This window comes from Dryas octopetala, chromosome 2 (genome assembly GCF_963921425.1).
Source record: "Dryas octopetala chromosome 2, drDryOcto1.1, whole genome shotgun sequence".
NCBI lineage: Eukaryota > Viridiplantae > Streptophyta > Magnoliopsida > Rosales > Rosaceae > Dryas > Dryas octopetala.
In genome coordinates this window covers 27,901,028-27,922,977 of record NC_141367.1, presented here as the reverse complement: position 1 = coordinate 27,922,977, position 21,950 = coordinate 27,901,028, and the positions used below count along the sequence as shown (strand labels likewise).

Genomic DNA, 21,950 nt, shown 5'->3' with positions numbered 1-21,950 from the left:
AAGAAATTAACAATCAATGTACCTGGTGACTAGGGGTCTACACTCTACACTGCACTCAATGCCACATCAATGAAGAAAGCCCACGCACACTTACAAGGGGTATTATTTTAATCACATACTCATGAGTCTGTCAAACTTGTGCTTCCAAGTTCCAAGTCACTTAGCCACGTACACCACTTAAGTGTGTATACTACAATATTGTGGCGGGAAATTCAAGTAGTGGAGCTGTGGGCATAACTAGACCAATTCCTTTTTGATTAATAGGAATTTCTATTCTTAGATTACAATATCCTCATCACAGGGGCCTGCAATCGAAATCAAACTGGTCTTAGTCTTTTTATCATCTTTATTATTTTCTAAATATCTTAGACTCTGCAGGTTGATCTATAGGTCCTCAAGCTAGCATCTACATCATGAACCAAACATCCTAAAAAATATATAGCTCAGGCTTCATCATTTCCTTAATTGCAATAAAGCAAACACAATGGAGTGAATGAACTTATATAATTTCTATTGGGTATTGGAGGGGCAGCAGCTATGTTTACCATGATAAGGTCAAAGCTGTTTTTCTGACTGCACTTAATTTAAGTAAAGATAGATACAATCTCTGCCACATAATCCCACATTCCCATTCTACTCTAATTTTGCTAAAAATTAATGAAATTTAAGTAAGGGTGAAAAGAAAATGAAAACACTGTTTTGTACTAAAAACACATTGTATGTAGAATGAGGAAAGGTAGCATGGGAATCTTGTAATCTGAAAAGGGACACAGCAATAAGAACCAAAATATGGGAATATAAGGGCATAGGATTCCCAAAACCTTTCTCTTTACAAGAAAGCATAATTTGTATTAAAGATATGGAGAGAAAGTGAGGGAAGAGGAAAATCCCAGAGGCTCTTGAAAAGGTGGCTCTAATATCCAAAATAAGGGTGCCCACAGCCCACACAAGCATGTAGGAATCCCAAGCAAGAGAACCCCAACGTTCACATAAAGCTAAAAATAGATAAAAATTTTGCATAAGCTCCAACTTTTGTTCCACACGTGGGGCCTTTGCTTGCAGCTCCTCTCTTTCTTTTCTTTTCTTTTACATGGGATCAGTCAAGGAATATTTTGCCACCCATGAAATAAAATGGACTTGAATAACATCAACCTTTGTCATTTCAACTAAAAGAGATAAAAAAAAAAAAAGGCTTAAAAATTGGTTACAATTAAATCCATGGCTCATATATTGTGGCAGAGTGATAAAATGATATATCAAACAGGTTGCTTTACTCATCTAATCTGAAATAGCAACTTCTAAAATATATAGAAATGTCCTCTTACTAAATAATATAGATTGTTATGTTGTTATGTTCAGAATATATATTATTAATTAGGTGAATTTTTGTGTAGATTCGACAAAATTGTTAAAATAGAATTTAAGAGATATCTTGATACATTCAAAACTCTATGTTAAATCCGCGGCTAGTACTCATTACCAAAGAGAAAGTGAAAATATTTTTCAAGAATAATAGGAATTTAAAGAATATTAAGATAAAATGTGAAAAGTTGTTTTGTACTCTTTCTTATGCTTTTGTTGATTAAGTGTTCAACATCAAACTTTACTTGCATGTAGGGTAAATGATCCTCTCTTTTTCAGCCTTCTTTTTCGACCTTCTTGTCCTCTTTTTTATAAGTGTAGCTTGATTTAGTGAAAAGATGACAATAAGGGAGCGCTAAGCAGTTCCCAAATTGGGCCCTCTAGAGAGAAAAGATTGGACTATAATAAAACACCACACAAACAACAAGACGAAATATATGTACTTAGCAAAAGATTAAACTGCAGGGTACGTGCATGCATTCTATTGGAAAGGCATATGCAGCTAATTGGCCAATAAAGTTGTTTTAGACAAATTACTTTCCGAAAAACACTCAGACCAAGTGACAAAGGGAAACGCATTGTTTGAATGCACACGACTTTACTCACGATGAGGGGCATAAAACATGTTTAAATAGAATTAAAACTATACATTAATTGTGTATCCTAATTAGTATTTGATTATATACTACTTTGAATCCTGAATATTGTAAACTTAAGCTGTTCTAGACAAATTTTTTTCTTTCTCTTTTAGTAATTTTCAAACTTTAAAAAAATCTTTTCTTCCCTCTTTTTCTTTGCTTGTCGTTTCTTTTTTGTTCTTCGAAAATGGAGACTAAAAGGATTGATTATGGATCCTTTTTTTTATGGTGAGAAACTGAGAATGTATTTAAAATTGTTTAATCAAAATAAAACTTTTTCACCCCGTAAAGGGTAAAAGAAGAACTAGGAGATGTACTTGAACATAATCAAGAAGAAATTAACGTGGTTGAACAAAACAAAGAATGCAACTACACACGGTTTGGTTTAATCCGTTGCAAAGTTTATAAACGTTTTTTTTTTCTTTGCTTTGTGTTGGAAAGTTCATATATGAAGATTTTAGATTCAAACCTCCTTGTAATTAATAAAAAATGATTTGATAACAAATCACATATAAGAAGATATGATGGATAACATAAAAAATTGTACATATATATGGGTATTCTCTAATTCAATCAAAAGTATTAATAAGCAAAAATAAAATCAAATGAAAAGCATAAGAAGTTAAAGTTAGAATATCTAAGCATAGCATTCTATTAGGATTAGACCAAAGCGAAAGTAAGTTATGATAAGGTCATTGAATATTTAGTATAAGCTCATGATTCACCAATTGCCTTTTGTTGAGAATGGGAGCCCTAAAATAGGCCCATGTGTTTTATTTTCTATTTTTACTTTGAGAAATAAAGCAAGGGAGGGAGAGCGGGGACACTCGGCGCGGTATAATTGATTGGGAGGCCGCGGCTTGACAAGTAATTGGTGACTGGTTTGACTTAATTCTTATGATGAGTGGTTTATGAAAAGAATCATATATATCATGGCATATGTATATATTTATAAGGCTATAAGCCCTTAATTGGCCACAAAAAAAAAAAAAAAGAAAGGCTATAAGCCATAGTGGCCCACCCCATGTCATCAAATATCAATCTCTTTGGGAACTTGGGCCTCTATCTTCCCTACCTAATTAAGCTCCACTGCAGAGACAACATTATACCTAGCAATATATATGTTTAATTAGTTTTGGATTTTATTAAGGTTAGTTAGTGCCTAATTAAGTCCCCTAACCCTCCTTAGTGGAGTCAGTATAATTGCATGGTTTAGGTGATCAGTTTAGAGTACTTTAGATCATGATAATTAACGTTGTGCTCACCCTCTCATGGTCATGGACTCATGGGTTTTATGACTTGGCTCTCGTAACCTTTTAGTAAAAATTCTATATAAATAGTGTATATATTTATTATATCTCTCTTATTATGTGATTTAACCCATAACAAAAGAGATATATGCAGATAATATATAATAAGTAAGTTTTTTTTCCCACTTTTGATCAAGTGATCGCCATAAATTATGAATTTCAGCTTTATGAATAAAGAGCAATATAATATCAATTATTTCATTTAATTTGAATATTAGGGCATATTGATGACTGGATATATAAGAGGTGGTGAGACTTTTTTTTTTTTTTTTTTTTCAGAAAAAGGAGAGATGTGGTTTTTTACAGGTCATTGCAAATTATGCCTTTATTCTTCATGTGTTTTGAATGATATTTGTTTATTTGTTTCATTATGGATGTGGGGAAATGCATTAGACTAAGTTGTCAAATTAATTTGAATTAATTAATTTCTTCGAATTAAAGTCCGTTAGGTTGACCATAGTATATATTGATGTACATTCGTTTGTGAGGGACCCGTAAATGTTTGAAATCTTGACTAATATGTATATGGATACCCCATGGCCAAATTTGTTATGATTTTCAAATCAATATGCAGTTTGTAGATCATAGTGTGGTGTACCAATGCATTCCCTACTGGTTTTATATTTGCGATTAATGGCTAAAGTAGGAGTAGGTTCGAAGTACTCTTACCATGTACGGGAGTTACAAGCCCTCAAATCCTGATCAATGGTTTAAAAAGGTTACTGTACTAATTACTGATGGAGTGTAACACGCAATTAAAATATATTAGGGAAAACCAGCGTTAATCCCTAAGAAAGAATCTGGAATCTTGACGCAGCGTAACACGCAATTAAAATATATTAGGAAAAATCAGCGTTAATCCCTAAGAAAGAATCTGATATCCACCAGAGAAATCTCAAGATTTTCTGATTGAAAATAATAAAAACTGAATCTTACAAACAGCCAAAAGGTTGTTTAAATACGTTAAGAACCCTAGACGTTCGAAATTCAAAACAGAAATAAAAATGGAAATAAAGTGCAATTTAGGAAACTTATTCAAAAACACTAAATTCTTTATTTGAAGCCCTAAACGAAGGAATTTGGCCAAAATAGGCCCTCATTCATCGCCTATGGCTATGATTTGAATTTGTTTCGTCATTCCCTTCGAATCGGTATGTCATGGGTCCATTTCTGACACTGGGCCAGCTGAAGCTTGTTTCTTTTCTTGGGCTTCTGGCGGTCGAGTTGTTGCATGAACCGTTCTGCCATTTGTTTTACATCAATTACCCTTTCGAAAATCGATCAATATGCAGCATAATTAAAGTTACCATATATATATATAAGAACTGACATTAACCTACAGTTATGCATGAATTATATATGTATGGATTAAACTTTGTTAATTTTTAATTAATTTATATCCGATGGAGTGGGACCAAGTGGATATCTAAGTTCTGATAATACCGCGTGACATTTGTCAAAGATGACAATCACACGCTTTAAAACGACAATTGTATCTTCATCTTCGTAATAGCTAGTGTAATAGCTAGCTAGCGTTAACACATAATTAAAAGTGATTAGCCAAACACATGGTCGAGGCATACAGGACAAGAAAAGATATTACTAAATTAAAATGAAGGTTTCACTTTCAACCGATCGATCAAACCCAAAATGACAAAATTAAGGCATAATGGGTGGAACAAGATCGAGGAGGGTAGGAGGAAGTTTTCTTTTTAATATTAAGGCTTCATACATGCATGGTCATTTACTCATGTATGTGTTTTTTGAAACTACTTTTAAAAGCTAGCTTTGCATAGGGTTCCACTTTCACATGAGGGTCGATCTTTTTTTTTTTTTTTTTTTCCTGGTCTTGGCTTTTGATGGGTGTTTGTGGGACAAATATCACCGACCCTCACCCCACAACCACAATCGCTAGCTCCTATATATATATATATATATATATATATATTAATCTCTAGCTAGCTAGCTAGCTAGTAGGCTATATAGTACTTGTTAGTAGCAATACTATTTCCCTTTTTCCACGAACATTGTTTGGATAATTAGATTCCATCTCCAAAAAGCATATATATATAAATAGGTTTATTATACTTTATTACTATATTCGCATTACATTTACATTTTCATCATCTATGGCCTCTGATTGCATCCATCATCTTTTACAAACAGTAAGTACACAACGTGAGCTTTCTTGCTTGAATCTATATATAGCTTCTTTTTGGCGGGAGATTTCGCTGTCAAGATCCAAAGACACCAATATATGAGAATCAGATGCCCATTTCTGGTTTTTTCCCATTTGGAGGGCTCCACTAATTGAACATTCAGAAAGTTACACAGGGACCGATCACTCGCCTCCCTTTTCCATTGGGCCACGTGGCGGATGCCAAACGTGCACGCGTGGCAAGTTTTACAAGTTTAAATCTTTTTATTGCTTGAAGAGTAAGTTTAGACTATATATGAAGAAGTGAAGTGATCCTAATTAATTATCTCATATATATTATAATAATTAATAAGAAATTCTCAGTCAAAGTACTGGAAGCGATCGAGGTATATGAAAGTTTTGGTTTAGTATAAACAGACCAGCCGGCTAGTTCGAGGCCCACACGTGGATTTTTCAATCTAAATGAATCAACTTCAAACTTAAAATTAGGTTTGTGTCACTTCGCTCAGAGAAATGTGGGGTTACGTTTTTCTCTCCTATATATATATATATATCTTATTGTACGTGTACATTAAATTTAATAGTGAACAATTTTGAATTACTGTTGACGATTTATGGTTGTCGTTATTCATGGAGTATATAAAATGATACATCACCATTCAACATGCTGGCCCTTTGGCTTTGATCAAGACCCCTTCCTGATTTTTCTTTTTGACTTTGTGGCCTTGTGGAGATGCTAGCTACCCCAGTTTTACAAATATATAGGGTGTATATAAAATTTTATGCTTTTATAAATTCAATTTTGCTGTTTGATAATTGCAATGATAACACTTGTTATATTACTTTGATAGATTAATACTATGTCTCATTATTAATCAATATCAATTACAAATAATATATTGAAGATCAAGAGTACTCATTGTGTAGGTTTGTTTAATTTTCTTGATCAATTGATCGATTATGTCAATATTACTGTTTTTATAATTTGTATTAACTAGCAAAATTAGGCAAATAGTTCATGAAATTTGAACTACATCCTCCTATAAAGAGGAAACTGAACCCATCTACTATACTAATTGGTTATTAACAAATAAGACAAAAACATTTGTTCTAATACGTATATAGAAAATATAACAAATTAATAAAGAGTTAAAGACCTAAAAATATAATCAATTAGCTCCTTTAATATATATGAATTCTAATAGTTACCGAAAAAGGCCTAAGCTAATTATATTTCGAAAATTGACGAAGCATATATGATATATGTGTTGAGAGTAATGTGGAATAATGTCCCGCATCGAAAAACTAAGGCTTAGCATATGTGCTTATAAGTCTTGGGCCTCTCCACCCATTGCCAATTGGTTTTGGGTTGGATGCTCTAATTCTATCATGGTATCAGAGCTTGGTTATTCGTGTGTAAGGCCCAACGGCCACACGTGCTCCCACGTCACCCAATACAATTTGTTCACGTGTAAGGCTCAAAATCTCGCCACACGTGCGGGGGCGTGTTGAGAGTAATGTGGAATAATGTCCCGCATCGGAAAACTAAGGCTTAGCATATGTGCTTATAAGTCTTGGGCCTCTCCACCCATTGTCAATTGATTTTGGATTGAATGTTCTAATTCTATCAATATGCATGCATACATACAGATACTAGACGTACAACAGTGAAAGAATGACATGACAGTAAGACAGTGAGCTAGCAACACCTTCCACATGAATACAAGATGAATTAATGACATGGAAACAAAAAGAAATTGAATTTTCAATTTTCAAAAACGGATTCGTGCTTAATAGGAATGTGAAAGTGAAAACCAGAGGAAGCTGGCAGACCACCATATATACATGAAAGGTTATCCAAATTCCAAATTGAGTTTGGGTGTTAAGATGCACGTGGTGGAACGGGACCAATGAGAACAGAAGGTTGCGGAGACGCGTGTGATAGACGCGTAGGAAGAAAGGCAAGTAAAAGATGAGCAAGATTGTGATGAAAATAATTAAGCAACCAAAACAGGCATTGAATTGAAATGGAAATTAATATTAGCAAGCTAGGCAGCCTAGGCTCGATACATTGTGAATGAGTGAATGGTTAGGTCACGAAGATGGTCACGTCCCCTTTAAACCCACAAACACATTCAAAAATTTGAACCCACCAAAATATCAAATCAAAGGCATCAATAATACCATATATATACAACAAATACATGATGCATGTGCGAATGCGACTGCCAATGATATCATTTCCTTTCCTTCCTAATATTAAAAAAATATATTTTATATACATATAAATAGTGTGTGTGTGGCCCTCTGGGCTTAGTCTACTCCACCATCATCCATCCATTAATGTTTTTTTTTGGTCGAATCCATCCATTAATGTTATCTCATGGAATTCAGCGTTATTTTTCAAACTTGCCCTCATACCCGCGCACTAAAAAACTAAAGCAACAATCCGTTGGTGTCTTCTATTTACTACTTCATAATATAAAAAAACAAAATACATATTATTCCAGACTTGCAGTCCTTGACTCCTTGTAAGAGAGAGAGACAGAGACAGAGACAGACAGAGTTTCAAAAAGTTCAGCTTATTACGCTTTCTTCTACATCTCTCTGTTCAGTTCAGTCCCACCCCAACTCTCAGAACCCCGATCGTAGTTTTCAGCCTAAACCTCTGTAAGTTGAAACAAATACAAATACCCAGATCTAATCTTACCTGTTTTAATTAGTATATGCTCTGTACACATATATATTGGCAATGGAGTATTCAATATTTCTCATTCCTGTCTAATGTCTTTTCCCTTTTTTCATTCTTGTGTGCTTGAATTCAGGGGATATATAGTGAAGTGAACTGGAAAGAATAAGTACTCCAAACTCCAAAGGTGGTTGAAAAGTTAGAATCCGAGGCAGTCAATCCGGTGTGGTATAGAGTGGTGTATTGGGGGAGGGGGGATAAAGATTAGATACCAATATACCATATAGAACTAGCTTTTGAGAGTCATGCTTATGGTTCCGTTTGAACCCAACAGTACCTGTAAAGATTGGTAAAAAGAGAGAGAGAAGGGAAGGGTTTCTTTTGGGGTTTGCCAATTTTATTATATAGCTCAAAAAGACTTTGGCTTTAGTAGTATGCAACTTGGTTTTGATAAAGGGAGGGAGCGTCCAAGAAAGAGACTCAGAGACTGAGTGACTGAGTGACTGAGTGAGAGAGGCTGAGAGGTCAAATAAAAAAAACCCAATGCCGCAGGAGTCTAAGAAGAAGCTTCATGCCAATGAATATTCCAATAATTCCCAGAAGAAGGAGCGCCACATAGTTACCTGGACTCAACAGGTCCTTCATTTCACTTCTCCTTCAATTGGGTTCTCCCAGTTTTAGTTTTATGATTTTATCCAATACCCCCCCAACCATGTTTCTTGGTTTTCTGACATGGGTTTGGTTTCTGTGAGTTGCAGGAGGATGACACACTTCGTGACCAAATTAGCATTCATGGAACCGACAAGTATGAGTTTCTGTGGTTTTACTCAACATTTATTCAATTGATTACTTACCGTTTGGTGCTGAATCATTTTCTTGTGGAATAATTAATTGAGGTCTTTGTTTTGTAATCTTTTTGTATGCAGTTGGGCTATCATTGCGTCTAAATTCAAGGATAAAACAACGAGACAGTGCAGGAGAAGGTATTTCAAAACACCCAATATTAATGTAGAATTCAACTTTTGTTAAGCGATCCTCTGTTTTTTTCCACGCAATTATTGAGCTCTAGTTTTGACTACTAGTTTGTTTTTTGTTGACAATAATGTTACAGATGGTACACATACTTGAATTCTGACTTCAAGAAGGGAGGGTGGTCACCAGAAGAAGACATGCTCTTATGTGAGGTAAATGATGCTCTATACACGTCACATGTGCATTGCAAATTTCTGAAACTCGTCCTGTTTATGCATTCTTAAATGGTGATATATGTACAAGGTTAGTTTAATGAAAAAATTTCTTCAAACCTTGATGCAGGATAAGCTTGAATTACCTTCTTTTAATATGACTTGGATATTATTAGATAATAAAACTAAGTAGGGCAGACCTATTGATTGCATAGTCTGTCTACCTAAAGTTCAACAGAAAAACCAACCACATTTTATTCAACATCAACAGATTAACATGATGTTACCCTCATCTCTTTGGATGTGGTATCAACCTAATAACTCAAGGTGATCTGATCTGCAGGCTCAGAAGATTTTTGGTAACAGATGGACAGAAATAGCAAAGGTGGTTTCAGGAAGGTATATAAGCTCTCTCTACCCACCCCCCCCCACCCCCCCCCCCCTCCCTCCCTTTCTGAAATCATACAGCTCTCTGTAATGAAGTGCTTAATATTAAAAATTTTGCTACATATGCAGAACTGACAATGCTGTGAAAAACCGGTTTTCCACCTTGTGCAAGAAGAGAGCAAAGTATGAAGCCTTAGCTAAAGAGAATGCCACTTCATACATCAATTCAAATGACAAAAGGGTCATAATCCGAAATGGCTTCAGCACAGATGGAACATCAGAAACATCACCTATTAAGAAGATGAGGTAGAGTAGAAATTTCATCTTTATACAAACATGTTGATAAGATTATTACTTAATGGAGTAGAACTTATTCTTCGTGCAACACAGGAGGTCCCACATCCCTAGTATCTCAGAAAATTGCAACTCTGGGGACAGACTGCATGAGCAATGTGGAAAGATGAATCAGCAGCTAAGATCTCCATTTACTGTGTTGATTCAGAATTTCCACAACGTAGAAAACCAGCCACACCAGCATCATGTCAATAGCACCAAGGCAGTCCCGAGGAATGGTAAATCACCTTAAATTAAAACTTCTTTTGTTTGGCACTTAAACAGATTGCTGTTACAATGACTGAGAAGCATATTGCAGGAAAATGTGTGAGAACATAAGCATAATTTTTCTATTTAACCAACAGAATGTTGGCATATTTATTTGAAAATTCAATATTTCTTCCATAAAACTTCAGGAGAACCTAATATCTCTCTTACTTTCATTTATCAACATCAGAAAATAACAAGTTTCAAGGATCATTTCTCAAGAAAGATGATCCAAAGATAGCTATTTTGATGCAACAAGCAGAGTTGCTCAGCTCATTGGCACTAAAAGTTAACACAGAGAACACAGACCAGAGTCTTGAAAATGCTTGGAAGGTGAGAAATAATTACATATTTTTTGTGGATTCAGCTATCAACATCTAATTGCTTGGTTTGGTTTCTGAAAATGGTAGAAACAAGTAAACATATATATGATTCAAATATATAGAGACCGACCAAATGAGTACAATGCCTAACACCAATCAAACAAATGCCATCCATTCCCTCCTAATATAGTCGAGACCATTCCAACAGAGAGTAATGCAGTTATCAGGGGTTGAATGTTAATTCTTCACTTTTAGATATCTTGCTTGCCTGACCTAACTATAATTATTCAAGAAATTTTTGGGCTAGTTCTATTATTTCTCACATGTGTGCTGCAAACATAGCATGAAAGATGAGGTGCCCATAGTACGTGAATTCCCTCCATATCCTCTTTAAAATAACAAATTTAAAATGCTGCATACCCTCTAACATATATGAAATGCAATATTCAGGTTCTTCAAGATTTCTTGAATCAAAGCAAAGAAAGTGACATCCTCAGCTGTGGAATTGGTGATTTTGATTTTCAACTCGAAGATCTTAAATATTTGTTAGAGGACTTAAGGAGTTCCAATGAGGGAAGTCGACCATCTTGGCGGTAAGAAAAATGACGTAGACTACTATTCTGATATGAGCAGGCTCAAATCATAATACATCATCTAATTGATGCAAAACAAATTGTAGGCAACCAGATCTATATGATGAGTCTCCAGGAAGCTCTGAATACAGTACAGGGTCAACTCTCCTGTCCCAAACAGAATGTTATAAAGTGGAACAAAACGAAGCTGAAATAGGTACACTAAATCAGGAGATTCAACCTGGGTCACAGTCAGTTCATATTGGAGGGCAAAATGGTGTTGGTGAATGTGAGATAGAAATTATTTCCAGTGGAACCAGAAAGCAAGGTAATGCATAATTGTTTAAGATATAAAGGCTGATAACAATTTTACTTTTTAATTATTTATCACAGTTTTCTACTTAATTAAATTTGCTGATATCATATATAATTTTAATGCTGCAGAGATATTTCCATCTGGTGATGAAGGAACAAACAATAATGCAGTTGTTTCTGCATCGTCAAGTACAGAGTTCAGTTCCCCCATTCAAGTAACCCCATTGTTCAGGTCCTTGGCAGCAGGAATTCCCAGCCCAAAATTTTCTGAAAGTGTAAGTTCCCTTAGGAGTTCAACTCTATCAAATGAGAAGCTATTAGTTTTAATTAATTCTCATTTTCCTCATAAAATCTAAGGGTGTCTGTATCTTTTAGGTAACTTCTATACTTTTATGTTGCCTATGCTATTACTTTTTTGGTCATACAGTCAATTTCAATGTTAGGGTCATGTACTCAGTAAATTAATTAGGTAATGGTTAGTATATGTAGCATAAGTGCATATAGTATGAGTGCATGAAATTATACCCTTCAACTGAGCGGTTGGATTGTTGGATTTTTCAGGAGAGGAACTTCTTGCTCAAAACGCTTGGAGGGGAGTCCCCTTGCCCCAACCCAATCATCAATCCTTCACAACCACCTCCCTGCAAACGAGCCCTCCTCCAAAGTCTATAGCCGACCTTTTTGATCCACCTCATATATAGAAATTTTACATGGCTTAGTTGCCTATTGAGTTTTGAATTCCCTTTTCTCTAAGGATTGCAGCCATTCCAGCCTGAAATTTTACAAAAAGGCAGGTTAATATCTGCTTCCCCAAACCCAGATCTAGAATGCTATGGTGCATTCTAGCATTTCCAAATGCATCTAACAAAGTTTTCTGCATTCTTTTTACCATAATCAGAGTTACCACCCTCGGAGTTCCTACTTGGTACTCACATCCTGTGTGCTTGGTGTGTCATTCTTTAGTTTGTCTTCTCATGCGATATGTTTTTGGGTGTTCCATTTTTTGGCCTTGATTGATCAGTTGTACAGAACCTACTATATTACTAGTCCTTCAGATTGTAAGACTGTAAGTATACATCGGCAACTTGCCTATATCTCCAGCTAGAGTATATGAAGAAAAGAAAACAGAGAAGAGAAGAGAGAGAAGAAAAAAGAAAAAGAACAAAAAAAGGATTAACCAGTTCAAATGGATTCCTAGTTTTTTGGTGTGCAAAGGGTATAGAATAAGTTTATTTTTTTTCTTCTTTGGTTTGATTTACCCCCTTGATTTCTGATGTAACCAAACTTAATATAATTGGAGTGAAAATGTGTTTTGGTTTTGGTGTGCACTTCTCCCATTTTGTCTATTTTACCTTTTTGAAATTAAGACATGACCATATATTTCAAGATAGTTTAACTCACACTCAGATGTACGAATGCATGAGCTTCAAAATAGGGAACAAGAAAACCGAAAAGAAAATGGCATAAAAGTTGATTAACATTGAGCTAGGAAGCCATTACCAACCATTGTGAAGGAAATTCATCTTCTTCCTCTCATAAATCCAAAAACCCAGAGAATGTTACTTGCAAATCAAAAGAATCCAGCCATACAGAATACATATGAAGCAGAAACTTGTCTATTTTTCCTCCCTATCAATGAAAACGAACAGTAAGGAACTGAAGAGGAATTGTAATTGGTTCACTTACAGAGGGTACGAAGCAAACTGCCATTCTTGTGTGGTGAAGCTCCTGTTTCTTGATGTGGGGAAGAACTGAAGAAGGGTTCTGAGAAAATTGTGTTATTTGGGATTGATGGACACCAACATTCATTATTCATATTGAGTTTCAATTCATGGTGGTGGAGGACAAGGTGTAATTATGACGAAAGCAAAAGCAATTGGTAAAAGAGGGTGGGAGGAGAGGGAATTCTGTACAAAATAAAGTGCACTGTAACCACTAATTTGCTGTCAACTTTTTCGTGGGAAGCTAGCGAATTGTCTCTTTTGACCCTTGATTTCAATGGAAAATTGTTTGACTTAAGGATAAACTAGTAATAAAGCTCATTGTTTCTTCCTTTGATGCAAAACTACAAAGAAATCGTACAACTGGAATACTGAACAGAGAAAAGCCCACCTCAATGTTCAATCCAACTATGGAAAATGTGAGCTTGGCCCGCGGCCCAAAGGGTAGACTTGGTTCGGGCTTTAAGTTTTTTATTTTAAACAAAACTTGCGCGTGTTGGGCTAAACGCAAAGTACATTACAAGAGAGGTGCGTTAAGCTAAATACTTCTCAATAAAGGATCTATCAATTCCATTACAAATATCCTGAGTATTGAACTATAAGGTCCAATGTTTACAATGATGATATGCCCCAAGAGGGAAAGATAAGAAGAAAATGTTGAAAGAAAAAGGTTGAATATAAGTTTCAAAATTGTTGTTAGATTGGCTTTCTCTTCTTCTGCAATCTCTGAATCTTCCTCCACTTTAGGTAGATCTGATATGACAACCCAGAAAAGACCATTACAACGCAACCCCATTGCTTTGATGACAGGGGATTGCCACTCAGCAGTGAAGAGACCACGATGCTTACAAACTTGCGGGTAGTGGTAATGGTGGTGTTAGCAAGGGAACCAAATCTGCTTATGGTTAAGAAGATGAAATTCTGGCCAACTGCACCACACAGGCAATAGAGAAAAATGTCCCATGCTGCTTCAGGATGCACCTTGCAGAATTGGACTGCCTCGAATCCGCTACCATGTGGCCAGCCAAACATGTAGATCATGTTGTATATGGTACCCCATAAATTCATGCCTAACATTATTTCCCAGGCACTTGTCTTTGGGTACCTGAATGAAATTAAGAAGACTGAATTTATATCTGTGTGGGAATAACAGAAAACCAATACTCAGATAATAGGAACAGAATAATGTTTATCTTCAAGTATACCTTGCAGTTATTGAATCCTGAGTAGCATTTGTGAATCCATCAAAAGCAAGGTTAAGGAAACATAGTCCATATCCAAGGGGGGCATTTGGGTGTGCCAACTTGCTAATAGTCTTTGAGCTAGTCTGAAATCAACCCAAGCATATATATGAGAAAAACATAAGACAAGCAACAAATTGTTAGATAAGAAAAACAATTTTCATTGCTGTTTCATACTCATGGCAAAATAAGAACCATCTCTCACCTTCATGAGGGCAAACATGGATACCCCTCCAGCAACAAGAAAAGTACAAACATACTCAGGAAAGGAGTATCTTATGCCGTAGACTAGAGTACCCATCAGCATCACTGCATTCAAATAATAAACATTTTTTAAGTCCTCAGTATCATCTTTTTTAATAACAAGCATGCTTGTTGCAGTGAGGTATTCAAAAATTACAAAGTTGTAAACATCTGACCTGGAATCATTTTTGAGGACTTTGCCAATACCTGCAAGTAACAAGAACAAAATTAATATCCAAAACCAATCAACCCATTAGTCTGACATTACTTGCAAATCCCAAGAACGAAGGCTTTAAGAAAAATCTATTCCCGTCATCACTATGGCAACCAATTCAACACCCAAATCCACTCAACTCAACTAACCATTTATCCAAAATGATAAAGAGGTATATGGAGCTTTTGCTCCGAACTAATGGCGGGCCCTGAATATAAATTTTTTTCTACCACTGAATCTTAATCAAAAGAAATGAAATACTCCATAACATAGATGATAATCATCAGCTCCCTCACTTACTACTTAGACCCTAAAAGAAACTCAAATCAAGCAAACTATATATAGACAAGCATTAAGCAGATGGGCAAGACAAACAATCTCAATTCCATCCATAGCCATATTCTCTTAAAACTAACATTTGGGTACTTGATCAAAAAGCAAACACACCTGGGCCGGGTAACTGATATACTTCAATGCTTCAATACCCATAGCTGGTCCAATCGTATTAGTAATGCCTGCACTCCAGTACGCCCACAAAGGCGCACCGCCAGCATTACTGCTAGACCAAATCTTCAACACTGTTTGAAGGAAGAAACCCACAACAAAAAATGTTATTATTTCATTGTTTCTAAGCTCAACTAGAAAAACAAATAAGAGTATAAGACATAATTACAGCATAATGAAACTTACTTATAAAAGACCAGATTAAACAGACGACATTTTGGGCCAAGTTTAGGAACGCAAGGTGTTCGAATCTATTCCCATCTGGACCAAACCGCTTGGTGGACCTAAACAGAGATGATAATTCATAGCCCTATTAATTATACGATTGAGTCTCAAAATCCCCAAAAACAGCGCGTGATCTGCGAAATTGGAAAAGTGGGAGAAGAGAAAGAAGAGACTTACAGAGTTTCCTGAAGAACACCTTGGTAAATATAAGCACACCAAATACCGGCGACGCAGAAGCCCAACACTGAGACACGCCGAAGCCCCGACCCGTGAGCTTCCATTGGAGCCCCGAGATAATGTAGCCGGAAATACCCCTCTGTATACGGCCTCTCTCTCAATCTCTCTTTTTCTTTTAATAAAGAAATTAAGAAAATAGGTGAAAATTTAAGAGCAGAGGAGGAGGCGAAGCTCAGCGAATTACCAAATATATTTTTGTGTGGAGTTATAACTGCCAGAATACGGGAACCCAAGAGGGACCGCCAAAGCTACGTGGCTTTTGCTACGTGGAGGTTTCTTATTGAGTGAATGACTCTCCCTCGCGTTTCTCATTGGCTGCAGAAACGCGGACTCTTCTCTTTAGCAGTTGGCACGATATTACTATTTTACAACACTACTTGCCTCCATTCTTCCATTGAATTATATGTTTCTTTTTTAAAAGAGAAAATTAGGATTAACTACTTAATTCTAATAACTTTTTGGAATACCAGCACATGACTATTTTTTTTAGTTTGGCTACTAACTTTCTTAAAAACATTTTAGATTAGATACCAAACCTTATTTCCAGCCTAGCCCATTTTTAGTGGGCTTATTTTATATTCCGATTTTGCCCTTGGCCTGTTTATTGGGTTTAGTATAATTAATAATTGTTAAAAAATTACTGTTTGGTCGTTGTGCGAACAGTTACAACTAAATTATGACAGTCACAACTTAGATCTAATTAGTTGTGACTGACTGGATCAATTATTTTAAAATATATATATATACACAATATTATATAAATTAGGTTCAAAGCAATTACTTTACACAAAAGAAGACTTAGTGCATTATAGTGAGTGCCACAAAGATTTTGAATTTTGATGTCAAATTGCGACTTTGTATTTGCATGTATGTTCAGTTTTCATTGTGACTTCTTTTCCATTCTTATGACAAGTGTGTGTTCTTTTAATGTCTTCTAAATTATGATTTTCATTTTGCTACCTTTGTAATTTTTTATTTGAGAGTAATAAGGTTAGAACCAATGAATCATTTGGGCTTTTGTTTCCTTTTTCCCCCCCTTTTTGGCAGAATAGGTTTACCGATACTTTTGCATTGATGTTGATTATGGGTTTCCATGTATTGTTCATGGGTTTGTCATTTTTTGAAATTAATTCATTGCTCAATGACCAACTCAGAGTTTTTTCAGTAAAACAATTAATAAAACTCAAAATGGGTAGTAAATAAGAATGCTGGTCTTGGTAAGCAAGGTTGCTTTAAGCCTTTTAACTCTGAATTTGTTCTTTGGGAATTTGAAATATTTTTGCTGGTTATGTAGGGGATACTCTGAACCTCTTCTCTATTGTACGTGAGCTTTTATGTTAAACATTTATGTATTTTATGTTAAACTTATCTTTTTTTTAATATTAGTCACAACTTCAAATTTTGTTATATGAGTTTTGGGGGTGGTTTAGGTGTACTTTCTATAGTTTGCATGCTAGAGTTTATGGTCTATCTTTTTCAAATTGTGACAGTCACAACTTCAGATTTAGTTATGATTACAGAACAATCACAACTAAATTATGAGACAGTCACGGTTCAGTTGTGACTTGATTGAATGTTTTTGAAAAATTGTACTACAATGTAGTATAAATAGAGATCAAAGCAATATTTTTTATACAAAATAATTACTAGTGCAATTGGGGAAGGTATCTCTTTCAACTTACCATGACAGTCACAACAAATTGTGAGACAGTCACAGTTTAACTTGTGACTTGTGACTGAATTAATTTTTTTTTTTAAATTGTATTACAATATTGGATAAATAGAGGTCAAAGTAATACTTTTATTGAAATTATTATGTAGTGTAGTGGTAAGAGGTGTCTCTTTCTCTTGCATGAGAAGGGTTCGAATCCCTTCTATGCCAAGTTGTTTTTGTGTTGTTGAACGGCGTTGGTCGGTGGTCGGCCGGACGGAGGTGGCCGGTGGTTGGCCGGACGGCGGTGGCCGGTGGTCGGCCGGACGAAGGTGGCCGGTGGTTAGTTGGGAATTTTTTTAATTTTTTTTATTGCAGTGGCATATGATGTAATTTTTATGAATTCTAATACCCTTCACTTTATTAGTTTGTTTGACTTTTTAACTAGTATCTAAACTAAAATGCTATTAAATTTTAGTACCTAAACTAAAAAATTATTAAAGTTTGGTATTTAAAGTCAATGGACCTTTTTTAAAATGTATTTTAAATACGCTGAAAACAAATATAAGTAAGTCTCATTTTTATTAAAAATGTGATACATAAAAATATAAAATAGTATCAATAGATGCTCAAAATTCTGAAACCATTTAATGGGAAATATAAAAATTTATTTATAATATGAATAGAGGTTGATTTTGCATTTCAAGAAATAAATTATGTCTTAAAATTTGAGAAATCATTATGTATTAACTATAAAAATATATTTGTCATTATATTATTTGATTGAGATACCAAATCAGTCATATGTCTATTTCATCAAAGCTTTTCTCGATAAAGAAGGCTACTAAGAAATTGGATATTGTTAAACTCAAAGTTTGATGTATATGTTAAGAAGAATAACGTAGGATAAACTGAAAGTTTAACATATTTTGTTAAGTTCCATAAATATAGGTCCTTTCTTTATATAAATAGAGTTCTCCCTTGGGCCGGGCCCTATATGGTTCCTAAAATGAAACATCAAGATAAAATCCTTCACTTGAAGGCTTGAAGCCCAAGTGTATAGATAAATAGTACCTGGAAAATGCTAAACAAACTAAGCCTGTCCAGTAATTTAGTACCAAGCCCAAGGTGTGTTTTGTTAGGGATATTTTGGGCACAAAATGGGTTTTTTTTTTTTTTTGGGGGCGCAAAATGGGTTAAGTAACTTAAGTGGTCTACTTGTCATGTGACGTGCTTGGCCAGAGGCAACGCCACGTCCTGTCCTGAATCATAGATTGTCCGTCACGTTTAACTGACGTCCTTTGCACTACGTTACTTGTTGATATAGTGGGACCTAATACTATGACCAAAATTTAGAGTATTAATCCAAAACTAAATGACACTATGGAGATTAATCTATGATACTATATTTTTTAAACAAATTTTTAATGAGATTCATTTTATATAAGATTTAACGATTTGAATAGTTTATTTTTTAGGTCTCAATTAAAATATTATCCTTATAAAAAAATTAAGTAAATTGAAAATTATTTACTTATAAAAATTAAATTATCAACATTTTCAGTGTTTATTTTGTTGACCAATATAACTATTTAATTTTTGTAAATAATTGATTTTTGATTTATTTAATTTTTTGTAAGGATAATTTTTTATTGGAGACAAAAAAAAAATGGTTCGAATCGTTGAAATCCTATATAAAATAGGTTTCATTGAAAACTTGTGTAAAAATTATGGTGTCACGGATCCGCTCCATGACATTATATAAAGAGTATCCTAATTCTTTGCTAATCTCTTTGGTGCTATTCTCATACTAATTAGCAAAACTATGTCATTTTACCTATTTCACATTAATTTTTTTAAAAAACTAACGTCAATATTTTAGGAAAAAAAAATATTGACCGTTGGTTAAAAAAATTAAAAATTAAACCCATTTGTCTAAAAATAAAAAAATTTAGTATGAAAAAGATAAAATGATGTAATTTTACTGATTAGTATGTGATTATCATACAAATAATTAGCAGAGAACCCAAATGCAAAACGTTATAAATAACATATAAAATCTTATATTTCCTCCGAGGTTGGGATCTTTTTCTCAACATTAACCATCTCATTGGTTGGGTTGAGTTGGTTGAGACTTGAGCGCAAACCATAGCCACTAAACTATGAGCCATCGCTGTTGCACTCTAGCACAGAGCCCCCACCCTTACCCCACCAATTCATATCATTTTCATATACATAACTCATTTTTCGTACAATCAACGCTCGAGCCTAATTGGCATTGGCGGGTGAGGGTTGGGTGGGTACGGGGTTCTTTCCCCCCACTCCTTTCTCTATCATTCTCTTTTCTCTCTTCAATTCCAATTTCCACCCATCAATTCATTAAATAACATTCCTCTTTTCCCTCAATCATAAGAAACAAAGCTAGAATGTAACCCAACACAACAATTATTTGAGCCATTTGACATATTTAAATGAGATATAACAGATTGGCCAAAAATCAAAAGAGAGATAACAGAGATCAATCTCTATCTCTTTTCAAATTCAAACACCCAAATTAACTTGGTATATCAAGTTATTAACTAGATTAAGTAAAGCCTAATTTAACAGTCAAAGCAAACAAAAAACAGAATACTCAACAAGTTGACCATCCAACGCTCCCTAATTCCATTCTTAATTAGCCTGACAATTAACTGACAACTTCCAATTAAAAACTCCCATACTCGGACTCTTCAAGTGTCATGTCAATCTCGTCTTGCACAGGAATTTCTTAACAGAATTATCTGATGGAAGCTTTTCCCCTGCTACCATATCAACGATTCAGATTAGTAGGCTAAGTGTGAAAACGGTTTGCGCATGCAAAGACTTCTGGTCAAAGGTATCAAATTTCTACGCTATCATATTTTTTTTATTTTATTCCAACTTGGCCACGTGTCCCCTCTGCCCTCCCTCGCTTTTGTTCCCGCTTACCCAATACCCACACATGACCTCCCATTATCTCCATTTCCTAATATATCCCTTATGTAGTTTGTAAATTGTAATTGATACTTATCTTTTTTTTCATAATGATTAAGAAAATTATTTGAGAAGGCATTTGCCGCGTTGGAGGGTCTTAATCATAAATTTCTAATACACGAAGGAGAGCACTAAATATTATTTTTTGACCGAATAAAAAATATGGGCATGAACCTTTTAGTCAACCAACACTCTAGTGTAGACGTCTCCCTAGTCCCTAACATATAATTAGTAAAATATTGCTAGTGAATTTAAAGTGAGGCTGTAAGCAATCTAGTGGCTGTACAAAGCACTAGTGATGAAGAAGCATCTTCTCATACCTTATCTAAATTGTTGAGTCCTTGTATATAACATGTTTCACTTTCATATCCACATACACATTATTCCATTCTTCTTTGACCCTAACTATGTCAACTAAGAGAAACTTCGACTAATTAAAAAGTGCACACCAACGCAAGCCATTATATATGTGTGCTCAACCACCTCCTGGTTAAACTCCTCAATATAATAGTGATAATTGAGAATGAAAAATATAGTAATAAATTTAAAATTATATAATCATTCTAACTAAAAAAATTACATTTGCATTGTATGAATTTTTTGATAGACTAATTCTCAATGTTAATAAATTTTTTTTTTAATATCAATCGTCCATTTGTATATAAGTAACTTTAAACTCTTATTAAAATGAGACTCACATTAGTCAATAATTAATATTAATAAAATTTTCAAAAAGTGAACATCTTAAGTTAAGTTAAAAGACATAACTTTTTATGAATGTTAATCCACACTAAGGGCTCGTTTGGCACTGCTTTTAAAATTGTCAAAAGCGCTTTCAAATTAGTAAAAGCACTTTTGATAGCATTTGGCAAAAATAATTAGAAGTGCTTTTGAGTTATAAAAGCACTTCTAAGGAGTTTTTTGAGAAGCACCTGACAGGTGCTTTCTCAAGAAGCACTTTCAAGTGCTTTTGCATAAATAATTTAGAAGTTTTATAAAAATTTATATGTGCTTCTTAACATAAGCGCTTCTGATAAAAACGCTACTAAATAAAAGTGCTTCTAAGCATAAATGAAGTATTAGTGGTGATTGGAAGTACTACAAGACTGATGTACGTTGGCATTATTAGTTTAATCTTATTAAAAAAAAAAAAAAAAGAATTATGGACATCAAAGTGTCAATGAAAAAAGAGAAGGGTAAATTAGTCATTCAATTTTATCATGTTCAGTTTGACAAACTACAAGTCCACAGGAGGGTATTAATGGGAATTCACTTAACCCAAAGGTGGTATTCACGTCATTGGTGAGCAAGCCCCACGCGTTTGTCGTGTTTACACCAAGACAAAGCCAAGAAAGACTCGTTCT

At 34.6% G+C, this 21,950-nt stretch overlaps 2 protein-coding genes and 1 long non-coding RNA gene across 3 annotated transcripts; 1 reads left to right on the top strand and 2 right to left on the bottom strand.

The window, feature by feature from the left end:
• The first annotated feature begins 7,906 nt into the window (after window positions 1–7,906).
• On the top strand, window positions 7,907–12,866 carry MYB88 (myb domain protein 88). Its single transcript, XM_086233518.1, has 13 exons — window positions 7,907–8,138; window positions 8,294–8,793; window positions 8,916–8,962; window positions 9,084–9,140; window positions 9,269–9,341; window positions 9,685–9,740; window positions 9,858–10,034; window positions 10,119–10,300; window positions 10,519–10,661; window positions 11,102–11,244; window positions 11,331–11,551; window positions 11,668–11,813; window positions 12,100–12,866. Exons 2-13 carry the CDS (start codon window positions 8,701–8,703, stop codon window positions 12,208–12,210), a joined length of 1,449 nt encoding a protein of 482 aa, XP_086089644.1. The 5' UTR covers window positions 7,907–8,138; window positions 8,294–8,700; the 3' UTR covers window positions 12,211–12,866.
• Window positions 10,225–13,418, bottom strand: LOC147295102 (uncharacterized). Its single transcript, XR_015120591.1, has 3 exons — window positions 13,225–13,418; window positions 12,064–12,587; window positions 10,225–10,362 (listed from the first exon to the last, which is right to left on the bottom strand). It is a non-coding gene; the product is annotated as an uncharacterized LOC147295102 (long non-coding RNA).
• A 354-nt stretch (window positions 13,419–13,772) lies between these two features.
• UTR1 (UDP-galactose transporter 1) lies at window positions 13,773–16,094 on the bottom strand. The gene is made up of 7 exons (XM_086234429.1): window positions 15,864–16,094; window positions 15,648–15,745; window positions 15,405–15,535; window positions 14,920–14,950; window positions 14,706–14,809; window positions 14,465–14,586; window positions 13,773–14,364 (listed from the first exon to the last, which is right to left on the bottom strand). The coding sequence occupies exons 1-7, from the start codon at window positions 15,965–15,967 to the stop codon at window positions 13,956–13,958; spliced, it is 999 nt and encodes a 332-aa protein (XP_086090555.1). The 5' UTR covers window positions 15,968–16,094; the 3' UTR covers window positions 13,773–13,955.
• Between the last annotated feature and the right edge of the window lie 5,856 nt (window positions 16,095–21,950).

Coding starts and splice junctions, on each gene's coding strand:
- MYB88 (XM_086233518.1), top strand. CDS start 8,701: ATGCCGCAGGAGTCTAAGAAGAAGCTTCATGCCAATGAATATTCCAAT. Junction 11,245..11,330: donor GGAAGTCGACCATCTTGGCG/GTAAGAAAAATG, acceptor AACAAATTGTAG/GCAACCAGATCTATATGATG. Junction 11,814..12,099: donor GCCCAAAATTTTCTGAAAGT/GTAAGTTCCCTT, acceptor TGGATTTTTCAG/GAGAGGAACTTCTTGCTCAA.
- UTR1 (XM_086234429.1), bottom strand. CDS start 15,967: ATGGAAGCTCACGGGTCGGGGCTTCGGCGTGTCTCAGTGTTGGGCTTC. Junction 15,536..15,647: donor TTTAATCTGGTCTTTTATAA/GTAAGTTTCATT, acceptor TCCTTCAAACAG/TGTTGAAGATTTGGTCTAGC. Junction 14,951..15,404: donor ATATCAGTTACCCGGCCCAG/GTGTGTTTGCTT, acceptor TGTTACTTGCAG/GTATTGGCAAAGTCCTCAAA.